The 14597-nt window shown below is 33.7% G+C and overlaps 1 protein-coding gene across 8 annotated transcripts in view; it reads left to right on the top strand.

The window, feature by feature from the left end:
* Window positions 1-14597, top strand: part of SLC4A10 (solute carrier family 4 member 10) — a 271426-nt gene that overhangs the window by 161769 nt on the left and 95060 nt on the right. For all 8 annotated transcript variants that reach the window (XM_024579743.3, XM_024579742.3, XM_071220660.1 and 5 more), the window contains exon 6: window positions 7789-7977. In XM_024579743.3, the coding sequence (XP_024435511.2) occupies window positions 7789-7977 (189 nt within the window). The remainder of the gene's footprint in view (window positions 1-7788; window positions 7978-14597) is intronic.

Raw genomic sequence — 14597 nt, forward strand, 5'->3', positions numbered from 1 at the left:
TACCTAAAGATACTGAAATTCAGAAGTTTATAGGTTATGCCCAAAGTAAGGTGTTTATTTTGCTACTTGTATTAGTGATAGCATTACCTTTGAAAATGGATTAATCCAAATAAATGTTGGATTGACTACATATGATGAAGCTATAAAACTTCTCAATCTGGCTAAATTAGCCTCATAAAATACAATTCATAGTTTTACCAGGCTTTACATTTCTTAAAACATATAATTTCTACTGCTTACTTTAGAAATTTATTCCTACCAGGAAATCTCCCATTAATCTAACTAAAACTCCCTTGTTTATTTTATTACCTTAATTCAGTTTTATTATCTAAATTTATGCTTCCTTTCTTTAACTCTGCCCCCTTCTTCAAACTCAATTCAAGGCTGTTAGCTGTGTTAAATCTAGCTTTTAAAAGTATAGTTTCTAAGTCGATTCTTACAAATGGAAGTAGTTCAGTGAAGGTCCCAATATCCCAAATAGCTTTTTAGTTTTCTTTCTGCTCTTCTAATTAGTTTGTATTTTTCTGTCTCCAAAGTAGTCCAGCTTGAATGCCCCATTTTCAATGTAAATCAGTCTGTAAAATGTCATTCATAAGATATTAGTTTAGAGCTAACACCACATAGAAAAATACTATTGAAAATACTTGTGTTGACTGTTATGTCCTTAGATTCCTTTTCAATTATTAATGACAACAGACTTACTCTCTTTGAGTGATTTTGATTTGAATTATTTAATTCAAAGATATTTATTTCTACCCTTAATAAAATCGCATTTAAACATTTTTCCCTGTAGCTTGTAATTGTTTTCATATTGTTTACTTGCTGCTATTTTTTATTTTGTGACAATTAAGCTATATTTTTAAGTGATATATCACTGAGGCCACTTGCAGAGATGGGAATAATTTTTTAAATTTGTATTCATTTTATTTCTTTTTTTTATTGTTGTCCAAGTACAGTTGTCTCCATTTTACCACCATCACTTTTCCCCACCCCACCCACCCCCACCTCCTACCCTCAATCCTATCCCCATTTAAAACTGCAATGAGATACCCCTTCACACTGGTCAGAATGGCCATCATAAACAAATCAACAAACAATAAGTGCTGGCGAGGTTGGGGAAAAAAGCGCACCCTACTGCACTGTTGGTGGGAAAGCAGACTCATGCAGCCACTGTGGAAGATAGCATGGAATCTCCTCAAAAAACTAAATATGGAACTGCCTTTTGACCAGGCAATTCCACTGCTGGGATTATACCCTAAGAACCCTGAAACACCACTCCAAAAGAACCTATGCACCCTAATGTTCATAGCAGCACAATGCACAGTAGCCAAGTGCTGGAAGCAACCTAAGTGGTGCCTATCAGTAAATGAGTGGATCAAAAAACTGTGGTACATTTACACACTGGAATTCTATGCAGCTAAAAGAAAGAATGAGCCCCTACCCTTTGCAACAGCATGGATGGATCTGGAGAGCATTGTGCTAAGTGAAATAAGCCAGGCAGTGAAAGACAAATACCATATGATTTCACCTATAAGTGGAACCTAATCAACAAAACAAGCAAGCAAGCAAAATAGAACCAGAGACATTGAAATAAAGAACAAACTGACAGTAACCAGGTGGGAGTGAGGAGAGGGATAATGGGGAAAAGAAGGGAAAGAATTGTCAATTTTTGATTAACCTATAGTTATAAATTTGGTTTTATTTTACTTTATGACAATTTGTGACCATAATGATTAACAGTAAGACCTGAAATTGTCTTTTTAATTCTTATTTATCATATTTTTCAGTATGTTAGACAGTTACTAACATATTAGTCATCCATTCTAGTTTTCTAAAAGCTAGATACAGTAGTTTACCTTTAAGGGCTCTAAACCTGAGTACTTTGCAGATGCCCAGCCTCGGCAGCATTCATGTTTTTTAGATATTTTCTAACAGAGGAATATGATCCAGATAATATTTCAGAATGATGAAGGATTTTTATATCAATATTTTGATATGTTTTTAATAGACTCTTAGACAATTCTTTAAAGAGGTTTTATAGACTTAGCAGGAGAAAATCCCATTTATATCTGGCAGGACTGTCAAGAATTTCTGGTATAATTAAAGTGGGATTTTCTTTTGGATAAAGTTAATTTAAAAATGTCTATTTCCCAATGTTTCAAAGAACTCAGAATAAATGTAAACTTCTTTGTTCAAAATATTACTTAATTCTTTAAATCCAAAATTCTCAAGATATATTTTCTTCCAATAATTTAGTCTGATAAGGAAATCAGTTATATTAAAAATTATTCTTAGTTAAATTTTATAAGTTATAGGCAGTTTTACATTCTGTGTTCATCTCTTTGAAATATAGTGCTGTAAAGATGAATAATTATAATATTCTTTCTGTAGTTGTATACTTTAACCTAATTCTGTAAGTGAGAGTAAGAAATTAAAACAAAGTTAGTAATGTGGAAAGGTTATCAATTATTGCTCTAACTCATTAAAATAACATCTATTGACTAAAATATTTTTTGAAGTAAAAACCCATAGTTTTCTCCACTTAATGTAATTCACAGATTTAGGACTATGGGAACAGTCACACATTTTTCAATATGCTTATAATATATAGTACTTGGCCTGGAAAGTCAGTGTCCTTGTAGTAGTTTACAGTTTTGGTGTATATGTTCCTGGTAGTGCTGCCAACCAGACTGCAGAATTTGATCCATCCTATTTCCATTACTCCCCCAGCATCGTTATGACAAAGACTTTTTAGGACAAAGCATTTATATGAGAATCTTTAAAGAGTTCAGAGATTTATACAAAATCTGTAAAATATCATAGTCTCCAGAGGTTTTCATTCAGTAGTCAAATGGATTGATCATAATAAAATAATCACCTGATTGAACCTAGAGGGTATTATACTAAGTGAAAAAGTCAGTTGGAGAAAGGAAAATGCCATATGATTTCACTTATATGTGGAATCTAAGGAACAATATAAACAACTAAACAAAATAGAAATGGACTTATAGATACAGAAAACAGACTGACGTTTGCCAGAGGGGAGGGTGGTTAGGGGACTGGGTGAAAATATTGTATGTAAAAAATTAAAATTAAAAAAATTATACTTTGAGTCAAAAAATAAATAATTGCCTGATTAAGGCAAAAAGTAATATTTTGTTTTTCTTAGGAGTTTTACAAAAATGCTGCTAGTTTTTCCAGAACCAGCTTAGTGCTAGAAGAACATGACCTATTTATCCTTCTTCTTCTTGCCCCTTTCATCAGCCAGATCCTGGAATTGTGCTCTGGCAGGCTAGACTGTATTATTTAGGCATCATAGCTGCTGAGATTGTAGGACTTGACTCTGGGCCCAAAGCCATTATGGTCCATTATCCTTTCCTACTTTTCAAGGTTAATACTAATATATATTGTAGTGGTGAAGAGAACAGTGTAAGTGATTAGTGAATCAGACTCCCTTTGGTACTTGAACGTCACCTCAGGAAAACTTATATTCTTAAGCAGGATGATTAACTTTTGCAGTTCATTAAGGTACTATTTGATGCAGTTGCAACTCAGAGGAGTATGCTGTGTATTTCTGTGTGACTGATGAGTAGATGAGTGTTTTTTTCTCATATGCTTTCTCTTGTGTAACTTTCTTTCTTTTTTAAGAAAATTTTTATTGTTATTCAATTATCATTATTATTTGTCATTGATGTTAACAACAATTTACTTTGCTACAATGAATTCTAATCTTATCATAGCTTATATTTGCCAAGAAATTCCTACAGCTTGCTAGATGGAGGAGTTACACAGTACTTGAGTCTTACAAGGTAGGATTCCAAATAATTAACGAAAAATTGGTCAGATCTCTTTTGTACGCATCAGAAGCACATTTGAGTTTGTACTTAGAAATTTTTATGAACACTAGTGAAAAGGGTTGTTAACACTAATTTTGTTTAAAGAACACAGATAGTACCTCATCTGAGGGGGCTTCCAGAAATGTGAGTAAAGGTTCCCACAGAATCCATTTTAAAATATACACAAACAAAGCCTTATTATGGTTAGAGTTTCTTCTCACCTCATTCTTCATGCATATGCTGGATTAATCTCTCTGAAATATTGTCATTCTTCATCTTAAAACTTTTAGCGGTTCCCCACTGCCCCAAGGGAAGGTAAGAACTTTCCTCTTGCCTAGTCATCCCTCGGGGCTTTGCCAGAATGCACCTGCCCTGCTCCTCTAGTCCACCTATTCTGCCTCCAACACCTCTCATCAGGACCATTTTCTTTCTTTCCAGACAGGCCAAATGTTGTCCCATCCAGAGCTTTTCTGATCTCCCCTGGACAGAAGTGAGGTCTGCTTCTTAAGTTTTCCGTAGAACATTGTCCTCATACTGTGCACGGCCCTCCCCTTAGGCTGCTAATGACTATTAACTCCACACGGCTTCCCCTGGTTGTGCTGTACTGTCCTTAAGAGTGGGGATATGTCTTCTGACCTTCGAATCCTCCATATGCCTAATTAAGAATATCTGTGCAAAGAACATCCTTATAGAAGGGATTTAATAAGAAACCCTTGTAAGAATCATGACATAATTCTCTTAAGTTCCGAGAATGGTCTCTCTCAGGCTCATGTCTGGCTTAGTTTACCATTTTTTAAAAATTTTTATTGTTATTCAATTACAGTTGTATGCCTTTTCTCTCCATCCCTCCACCCCACCCCAGCTGAACCCACCTCCCTCCCCCACCTCCACCCTCCCCCTTGATTTTGTCCATGTGTCCTTTATAGTAGTTCCTGTAATCCCCTCTTCCCACTGTCCCCACCCCACTCCCCCCTGGCTATTGTTAGATTGTTCTTAACTTCAGATTGTCTCTGGTTATATTTTGTTTGCTTTTTTCTTCTATTGATTATGTTCCAGTTGAAGGTGAGATCATATGGTATTTGTCCTTTCCAGCCCTTCACTTTCAGTCTGTGTAAGTCTTTTGTCCTGAGATGTAACTCTTTCAAATAAAGAACTTATCTCTGAAAATCTGTGAAGCTAGTGACTTAGAGGATTTTGTGGTGCTCAAGCCTAGAAAGACTGTGCTTTAGTAGGAATTAAAAACGAGCCCTGGCTGGTGTGGCTCAGTGGGTTGAGCACCGGCCTGCGAACTGAAGGGTTGCTGGTTAGATTCCCAGTCAGGGCACATGCCTGGGTTGTGGGCCAGGTCCCCACTGGGGACCATGTGAGAGGCAACCACACACTGATGTTTCTCTCCCTCTCTTTCTCCCTTCCTTCCTTCTCTCTAAAAATAAATAAGTAAATATGATCCTTTAAAAATGATAATTATCTGCATGGTTTATTATATTAACCATTTTGATTCTGATTGGAATATTTAACTGGGGATGCATATCATGACTTATAGCTGAAACTCTTTACAATGGTATAAATTTGATGTTTTATAACATACTTTACAACTCCCAATGTGAAGTATATAATGCATATTTTATATGTACTCTTCAATCTTAGTAAGGTTTCAGTATAAAGTCATGTATATTGACAATTTATCTGTTTCTTTATTTCAAATTATTCCAGGAGAATTATAACTCTGGTGTCCAAAAGACTGAGGTGTACATTAATTATTCTATAGCATCATTCATTTTGCAATTGGAAGGGACTTTGGAGGTAATTATAGTGAACATTACATTACAGCTGACTTCCATCCATGCATTCTATCCCTTTCCATTTTAAACGGCAAAGTGATAGAGCAAAGGTGGGCACTGCCTGATTTTGTCATGCTTATGAGCTAAGAATAATTATTACATTGTCTGTGATTGAAAAATCATTAAAAAATGTTAAAATTTTGTGACATGAAAATTATACGAAATTCAAATTTCATTGTCCATAACAAAGTTTCATTGAAACAACCATGCTTATTTGTGTACATGTTGTCTTTGAGTACTTTTGTGCTGTAAAGACAGAATTGAGTAATTGTGACAGAGATTGGATGGCCCACAATCCCGAGATATTTGTTATTTGGCCCATTATAGAAAAACGTTTGTCTACTTCTGGTTTAGAGAACTTACTGTGGCCCCGGCTAGTGTAGCTTAGTGGATTGAACAGAAGCCTATGAACCAAAGGGTTATTGGTTCAATTCCCAGTCAAGGCGCATGCCTGGGTTGTGGGCCAGGTCCCCAGAAGGGGGCGCATGAGAGGCCACCACACATTGATGTTTCTCTCCCTCTCTTTCTCCCTCCCTTCCCTTCTCTCTAAAAATAAATAAATGAATTTTTTTTAAAGAGAGAACTTACTGTAGAGTGAAAGGCAGTTCTTGATTAGTTTAAACCAGTTGTGGTGGCCCATCATTTTTGCCAGTGATTTGTTCAGCTTAGGCAGGGCTATATCAGTTGACATAGGAAAAATTTTCCCGGACACAGCAAAAAAATAACTTTTTTTTGAGAAAAACTCACAAAAAGGCAAAGAATGTATGGATACAACCAAAGATATGTATTTCCTTGTTGTCTGGCAGCCACCCTGTGACAAGGGAAATCAGCCTGAGGTTGAAGCTCCCATCAGAGAAGCGAAACACTGATGGAATCACAGAGACATGGAATCAAATCCAGCCTAACTTTGATCTTTCTGTTTTCCAAGCCAATGAAATTCATTGTTTTAGTTTGATTTGGATTTTCTGTTATTGATAAACCAAACTTTGCCTCCACTTGATATACTATTATAAAATATAGATGGATGTATTAAAACCTCAGAATTCAAACCCAGGGACCTACTTCATGAAAATTGCAAATAAAATTTTGTACTGGGATTGTTTTATTGACGGCCTCAATATTCCAATCAGTGCATTATGTGCTTAGTCCTGGCAACAACATATGAGATAGATAGTATCTCCATCCTACAAGTAAGAACCCTGAGACTATTCAGCTTTGCAAGGCCACACAGCTAGAATGTAGTACAATGACCCCAGTCTGTTTCCCTAGTCCATTTCCCTTTCACATGGAAGAAAAGCACTGTTTATAATGGAGAATTCTGCCAATTTTCAGATCTTTAGTGTGTTCAGTGGGGCAGTGGAAGGTAATTCATTGTGATCTGCTTGCTTCATGTAAGGAGTTAGTGTCTCAAAAAAATCAAATAGAGTTAATATTTGATCATCTCAAAGCAGATTAATTATACTAGGGTTCATTGAGATGATCTTTGTATTACCAAGAAACTTAAAATGCTTTTATTTATTTACTTATTTTATAGGCATTTCTGACACTCCATAGTAGATATTAATCTGCTTAATTAGAGCCTTCTGAATTCTGAAATCTTACCTTTTATACTTTGATTTATGGTTATAGAAGGCCTTTTTAATATAAACATGTTTTCAAGGATGGCTTGAGAAGGCTGACTTTATATCAGTGTGAAAGAGCTCTTTACTCTTTAAATGAAACCGACTAAACAGCCTCCTAAGCCTTCCTGCATCAGATTTTTACAGATGGACTTGTTCACTGAAAGAAGAAACATGGAAATTTTTCTCTACTAAAAAGGGGAGAAAAACCATACTAAAACACAAGTATGAAGCACCTTCTCAATATAATATGTCTGTCTGAAATATAATATTCTATAAGGTCATTACGTATTTAAAATGGAATGATTTGTGATATAAATTTTCCCAAGCCTTTGTTGTACAACATTTCTACAAAGTTCTAAGGGATTTTTAAAGAATATATTGCTATTTGAAGATGTATAATATTATCTATAGGGTGAATATTAGACGCAGTGGTTCCCGGCTGGTGCGCTACAGGAAAGCTGTGCTAACCTTCCTGCCTTCCCTCTTCAGATATGGTCCTTGACCAGCAAGTGAGCTCAGGCCAGCTCAACGAAGATGTGCGCCACAGAGTCCACGAAGCCCTGATGAAACAGCATCACCACCAGAATCAGAAAAAACTCACCAACAGAATCCCCATTGTTCGTTCCTTTGCTGATATTGGCAAGAAACAATCAGAACCAAATTCCATGGATAAAAATGGTAAATGTTTACTTTACTCTTTATGTTTATTATAGGTGTCTGAAATATCAACGTGCTTCTAAATCCTTTCAAGTACATTTTATTTGAAAATGATCTATTGAAATTTAGATTGTTATAAAATTGTTTCTTTTCACATATACATATATGTATATATGTGTGTGCATACACATACATACATGTATATACATACGTGTGTGTATATAGTTTTATTATCAAGCATCGGATTGTAGAAATTTTAACAAGAGTTTAGTTTTCCTGAAAGGCTCATGAAAGAATGCAAGGGAAACTTTTATCCAATAAGAAGTTATAGACTCCAATGTACCAGACGTAACTGAGCATTAGTTGCATCCCAAACAAGGTCTTAGTCTTTGTCTCATAGCTTGAGAATGTAATGTAGTGCTTTGACTATGGTCTTAGAGTTAAAATGAATATGATCATTATTTAGTGTTTGTGGAGAAAATCTACTGGTTTCATGTTGCCCATAGTCCACTATTCCATTAGTGAATATGATGGAAAAGACTAGACAGTGCACTGCTGTGGCTCAGCATACATTAAGCCTGACTTCCAGTTCATGGGCTCATTGCTCTTTGCACTGCTGCATCTTCAACATCCTTAGAGCCACCGCACTTATCATCTTCACAGGCAAACACCGAAGACACCAACCATTGTTTTCTGGCAGTCATGACTTACTCCTTATGGTTGTGCTTCACACTGTTTTATCCTTCCTGTGTGTTTTGTTCCTTCTCGTATCCATTTGGCCCTTCATCGTTTACATTAAGGAAGTTGCTTATAAATTTTGTATTATTATGTATCCTTTCCATTAGTCTTATGAAGGAAAATGAAGTTACATGAGAATAATATGAGTTGTTAAACTTCCATTAGCTACGAAAGTTTCTAAGTTTAAAAGATAAATATTAATGAAATGTAATTTCAAATGCTTTACTAGAAAGATTCTGATTTCTACAAATGGACAAAAGTATATGTATTGTCAGCCTGGATTATTTTATGTAATTTCATTACTATTTTCATGCTTTGGGAATGCCTTAAATACAAATGCGTGAATATGAATTTTCCTCAGAGTTTGCATTATATGGTAATTTTTACCAGTTTTCATATTACTGAATCAAATATAGTACATAAGTAGAGTAAATGTCTTAATAAATCATGAAGATGGTACTATTGTCTCAAACATAGAACCAGTTGTTAATGGAAAGTGATTTTTGAAATACTCATTTGATTTTTTAAAGACTCTTCAATGACTGAATGTAAGTCATTGTTATACAGAAGAGTCTGTAGTTGTGCTTGTAAGTTCAGTAACAGTGTTCTGAGCACTTTATGGTTTACTCCAATTTGTATTTATAAATTCCACTGAACATCTTTAGAATTTATAACTTGCTTTGTATTACCTCATATACTTAAAATATATTCATATTCTAAGTCATAATTTGCTTTAAAATGTGGTATATATAAAATAACAAAATGAAACTCTCATATTTCAAGACAGTGTACCAAATGCAATAGTTTTATTATTCTTGTAATACTAGTATTTATTTGGCATGATGATATTAAGAAAACAGACTTGGATATTTTACTAATTTTGACTACGCGCTTATGTCCACATGATTCCAAAGACCTTATTAAAATACTCCCCCTATGAATTAACTCTTGGTGAATGCAAGCACGTTAAGAAGAAATAAACACCTGTCTTCACTTCATTACTTGCACTGGAAAGCAGACAATAAAATATATGTGTACATTAAGTATACACGTTTACTCAAAGATGCAAGGATCTTGGGCTATGAACTAGCTATAATTTACATCTCAAATTTCACTGGGGATAATATTTGCTATAAAATAATTTTATTTCATTAAGTTCTTGAAGGAAAGAGGGTGCTAAATTTACTATATGAGACATTTATTGTAATATCATGTAGACCTGGACACACCGTTAGTGCTTTAAACTTCTGTTAAACATAGAAAGAACTGATGGAATTGTAGACTTGAATCACAAGTTGGCATATAGAAACATAGAGATAGAAAATTTTCTGAGAGCATGTGTTTTGTCTTGTTCAGACAACTGCTTAGTTTCTCTGAAAACTGGAGTGTGAGTGATTCTGAAGTGATTCTGTCACTGTACAGTCAGCCTTTATCTGAACATATACAGATCCTTTTGAGAAGTTCTTTAGGGTAATAAAAACTTGGAGGCATTTCCAATAATATTCATACATCCAATTAAGTATTGTTGTAGACTCTGCTGTCAAAAGTAGTCTTCTAAGTCTAGGCTTGTAATACCTCCTTATGACTCTGTTTTGCTTCCTCACATACTTTGCATAAGTATGTATATTGAGTCTTCTAAAAATATGTGTAGACTTCACCAATTTAGAATTAAATCTATCCAGAAGTGAATAAAGTACGGAAGACCTTTGTTACTAAGGTTCTCAAACTGTTTATGAACTCTGACAAACTATAGATAAATAAATATCAAAATTCATAGACATAAACATAGATTTATGGATTCTGTTTCAAAATATGAAATAGAGACTTAAATTTTTCTGTGCAGTAGTACAGAGAGATGCAAATGGATTTTAAATTGTACAAAATGGAATAATATTATTCTTATTTAAAAAATATCTTCAGGTTCCATTTATAAGTGAGATGACAGCTATAACAGGGGAGGGGGAAACTTGTTAAAAGAAGGGGAGGGGACTAGTCAAAGAACATGTATGCGTGACCCTTGGACATAGACAATGGGGTGGGCATTGACTGTCAGTGGGGGACAGGTTGGGTGGAGGGGGCAAAGGGGCAAAAATTGGGACAACTGTAATAGCATAAACAATAAAATATTTAGAAGGAAAAAATCTCTTTGGTAGAGGATTTTATGTAAAAAGACTGACTTTTCATTTAAGATTATAGACTAGGGATTAGAATGAAGATTTTCTGGAAACTTGAAAACAAAACATTTTTCTTCCCAAGCATAGGATAGAAATAAGCACTCTCTTATTTAATATACTATTATTTTAGAGGCAAAACAATTGAAATTCCCTAAAAGATGAACTTATTCTTATGTAAATAAGCCTAAAAGAATGATATAGAATAAGGTTTCTACTTTCTTAATTGACTTGTTCTTTTAGCATGCTACCTTGGGTAGCAGTCCCAGGTTTAAACATTTAGTTAAGTCAGTCTGAATTTCAAATACGGGTTATTCCCAGTATAGATTTTATATATTTGTAAGACAGTAATTTCCTTGCTTCTCTCCTCCTGAAGTCTAAAATATTTTGTTCAATTTCTTAGTGATTTGTGATAATTTATTCAATCTCATCTCCAAATACTACACTAGTTTTTTTGTATAATTGTTTTCTTGGTGTTCAGCACATTCTCTTAAGGGCTAAGATGCAGGGTACTATGGATTCACCATGCATATTTCATGCCACCATGCTGTGTTTAACTTTCACTTTTCATTAAGCATCAAAACTGTGAGAATTAAATGTCTGATTCTTTTTCAATAAAAAGTGACAGTTACTTTTGGCAAAACAACAGCAAAAAGTAACAGGAAAATAATATCTTCTTTAACCTTAGAACCCTGAAAAGGATGTGGGTAGAAAATACTCAAGATAAATTTATCAAGAATAGTCAAATAATGCCTTGAAACTAGAAGGACTTCCTAAAAATAAAAAAAAGACTTCTGTGTCAAATTATCTAGAAAAAATATATCAGTATTTGTATGTGTCATTTATGACATGCATGCAATTATATCTTGAGACATTTGGATTACAAATCTATTATAAAATATTATTACTCTAGTGATAAAGTTTATACTTAAAAAATAATTTAGGACTCTTAGTTTTCTTAGGTGTAGGATCTTCATTCCGCTGGGTCTTTTATTGATAATTCTAACTTGAATACTTTTCCTTCAGATATCTTTCAACTTCCTATTCTGAACACTTTCCAGTTGTACCTTTTATTTAAGATCTCAGAAGGAGTTAAAAAGCAGGAGGTCTCTTACATACTTTCAGAGCCAAGGATTACGGGAGAACATTTAGGTTTCGAAGGATGGGGCACATGCTGGCTCTTCAGGCCACACAAACTCCAGCCTGTCCAACAATGTAGACGTATGGATGGTGGGTGATTTTTATTTATGGCTTTTGGAAGTCACTGTTACTACCTTGTAATCACTACTTTTGTAAATGTTGGACTTTTTATTTTCAGATACATGATGTTTTTATGTGTGTTTAGTATTTATATGCTTTCTTATTTTTTTAAATACTGTGGTATCATAAGATACTAAGAGTTCGAAAATTATCCCTCATAATGTTCTTCCTTGAAGAAAAAAAGCTAGAATAACAATTCTTAGAATCACTTGAAAGAAAATATAGTAAAAGATTCATTTAGGTGAGAGAATTAAATATTGCATAATGAAGGTATTTTCCATTGTTCCCCAAATAAGATGACATCATTGGCACAATCGATGGGTCTGTTTAGAGGCTGTGTTATTGCTACTGAGTTTTGGAATGCCAAAACTAGATTCTTAACAACAAAAATATTTCTAGTATGGTGTGTTTAAATTGGTTATTTATGTTACGTTAACTATTTCATTCATAATAATTTTTTCCAGGTTTAAATATGTGCATACTTTTTATGTTTTTGAAGTGTAGCTCACTTAACTTTCTAAATATCTAGCCTTTCTTTCATGTTTTCTATTCCCATAAATTAATGTATTGTTACACATATATGTAACCTTGTCATTCATCTTTATATTTCTTTATTTTGCTCTGTCTTGTGTCTGTCTCTAACAGGCTCATCTCATCTCTGTACCTTCCTCATCTCCTACCCTTTGGGTACTCTAAATGCGTTGAAGTTTTCTGAGGTAGTGTAAACCAGCTTGGTCTCTAGGATAATAGTAATGTACCTCCATGTCTTCATCCCAGTTTCCTTCTATTACACATGATTTTCAGTATGTTAAGCAGTAGCAAATAATGATATACCTTAAGTAATATATTATTCTCCTATTGATTTGAATTTGGCCAAATAGAAATTTAAAAGCTATTTTACAATACTTATATATATAACTTATTTAAAAAAGAAGAAGACTATAGGTAAGGACTTACAGATATGAATATAATACTTAAAGATTTTTTGACAATGTATTTTACCTTTGTGTTTCAATAAGATGTTTTAAGGATACTGATAATACTTAAAGTAAAATTAGTACTCTTGGCATAATCTCACATTACCCCCCTGCAACTTGACGATAAGAGAAATGTCATGCCCGTTTCGCAATGAACCCTGTGAACAGTGTATGGAGTTGCAAGAGAAAGGCAGAGCTTCCGTTTTCTAGATAGTAGTCACCTGAATTACTCTCAGGTTTCTCCTGTGTTTGCCCCACATCTTTCCTGGTTTGCCTTGGAAAAATTAATGGTCTATAATAACTTTTTATCTGACTGATATGTAATCCCAACATGGAGATCTAGAGGAAAAAATTGAATTCATGATTCAAAGGAAATTTTATTCAAGCAGTTGCTAATATGAATATTACATAATATGCACTTTAATTGATAAGATACATGACATATTAAAGTGGATAACATTAAAAAGGGTGGATTCTTTGAGTTTAAAGGTTTGGAAAAACAAACATATATGGTAAACATGTAGGATGATGTTAGGTTTCTCAAATGTTTGCACTTAAATAGTCATGAACTCTTCCCACTTCTTGTCAGTGGTGTCCATTTTTCATCAGTTTTTGAATAATTTACCCTGAATGTAATAAGGTTATTGAGTTAGTGTTTTTTTAATTGTTTTTGGACAGTCATCTTTATGCTAATAACATGTGATTAAACATTACAATGACATTTACTTATAGGATATATTAATATAAACAGTGATTAGTGTGTGAAATGATGGTCATGCAAGAGAGTAGACAAAAACATGTATGTTCTCAAGCATTGTGGCCTAGTGATTCGACAAATTACCATAAAATTAGGATTTATAAAGCTTCCACACATATATGTGAGTGCTAAATCCTAACTTCATGCTATTTTTTCCTGGAGGGGGAAATACTCTAGTAAATCCTGTTTTTCTTTTAGAAAACATATTCACTTCTGTTTGAAGGTAAAATCCTTACCTGAAAACTGTTATTGTGTGAACTACTATTGTTTTAGACATTAGTGAGAAAATAAAGGGTGCTCTTTTCAAACCTAAATTTACTGATTCTTTTTATGTAATAGTATTTGAGTTAATGAAAGTCATTTTGAAATTCAAACCCATCACCTTCTTTTGAAATACAGTGATAATTGAAATAAAGAAACTAGTATTTAGACAGATAAAGATTATAATTGATGACAGAATTATAAAAAATTATTCTAATTTTTGAGACTTCCAGTAGTTTAATAGACTATAATTCATGTGGGGAGTTTAGTTTGATAGATAGGTAGACAGATAGATAATGAAATTTTAAGCTTTACTGAAAAAATTAGTTTTTTCAAAGTAACCCAAACCAAAATTATCAGTTTAATTTTAAAATTATATTACCTATACACTTTTCTGTATCCTGCCAAGTTTTTAGGTACTGCCTTAAAGATATACACATTTAATGTATATTTTTTTCATTTTAACAAATTAATATA

The sequence above is a fragment of the Desmodus rotundus genome, chromosome 2 (assembly GCF_022682495.2).
Source record: "Desmodus rotundus isolate HL8 chromosome 2, HLdesRot8A.1, whole genome shotgun sequence".
In the NCBI taxonomy this organism is placed as follows: Eukaryota; Metazoa; Chordata; class Mammalia; order Chiroptera; family Phyllostomidae; genus Desmodus; species Desmodus rotundus.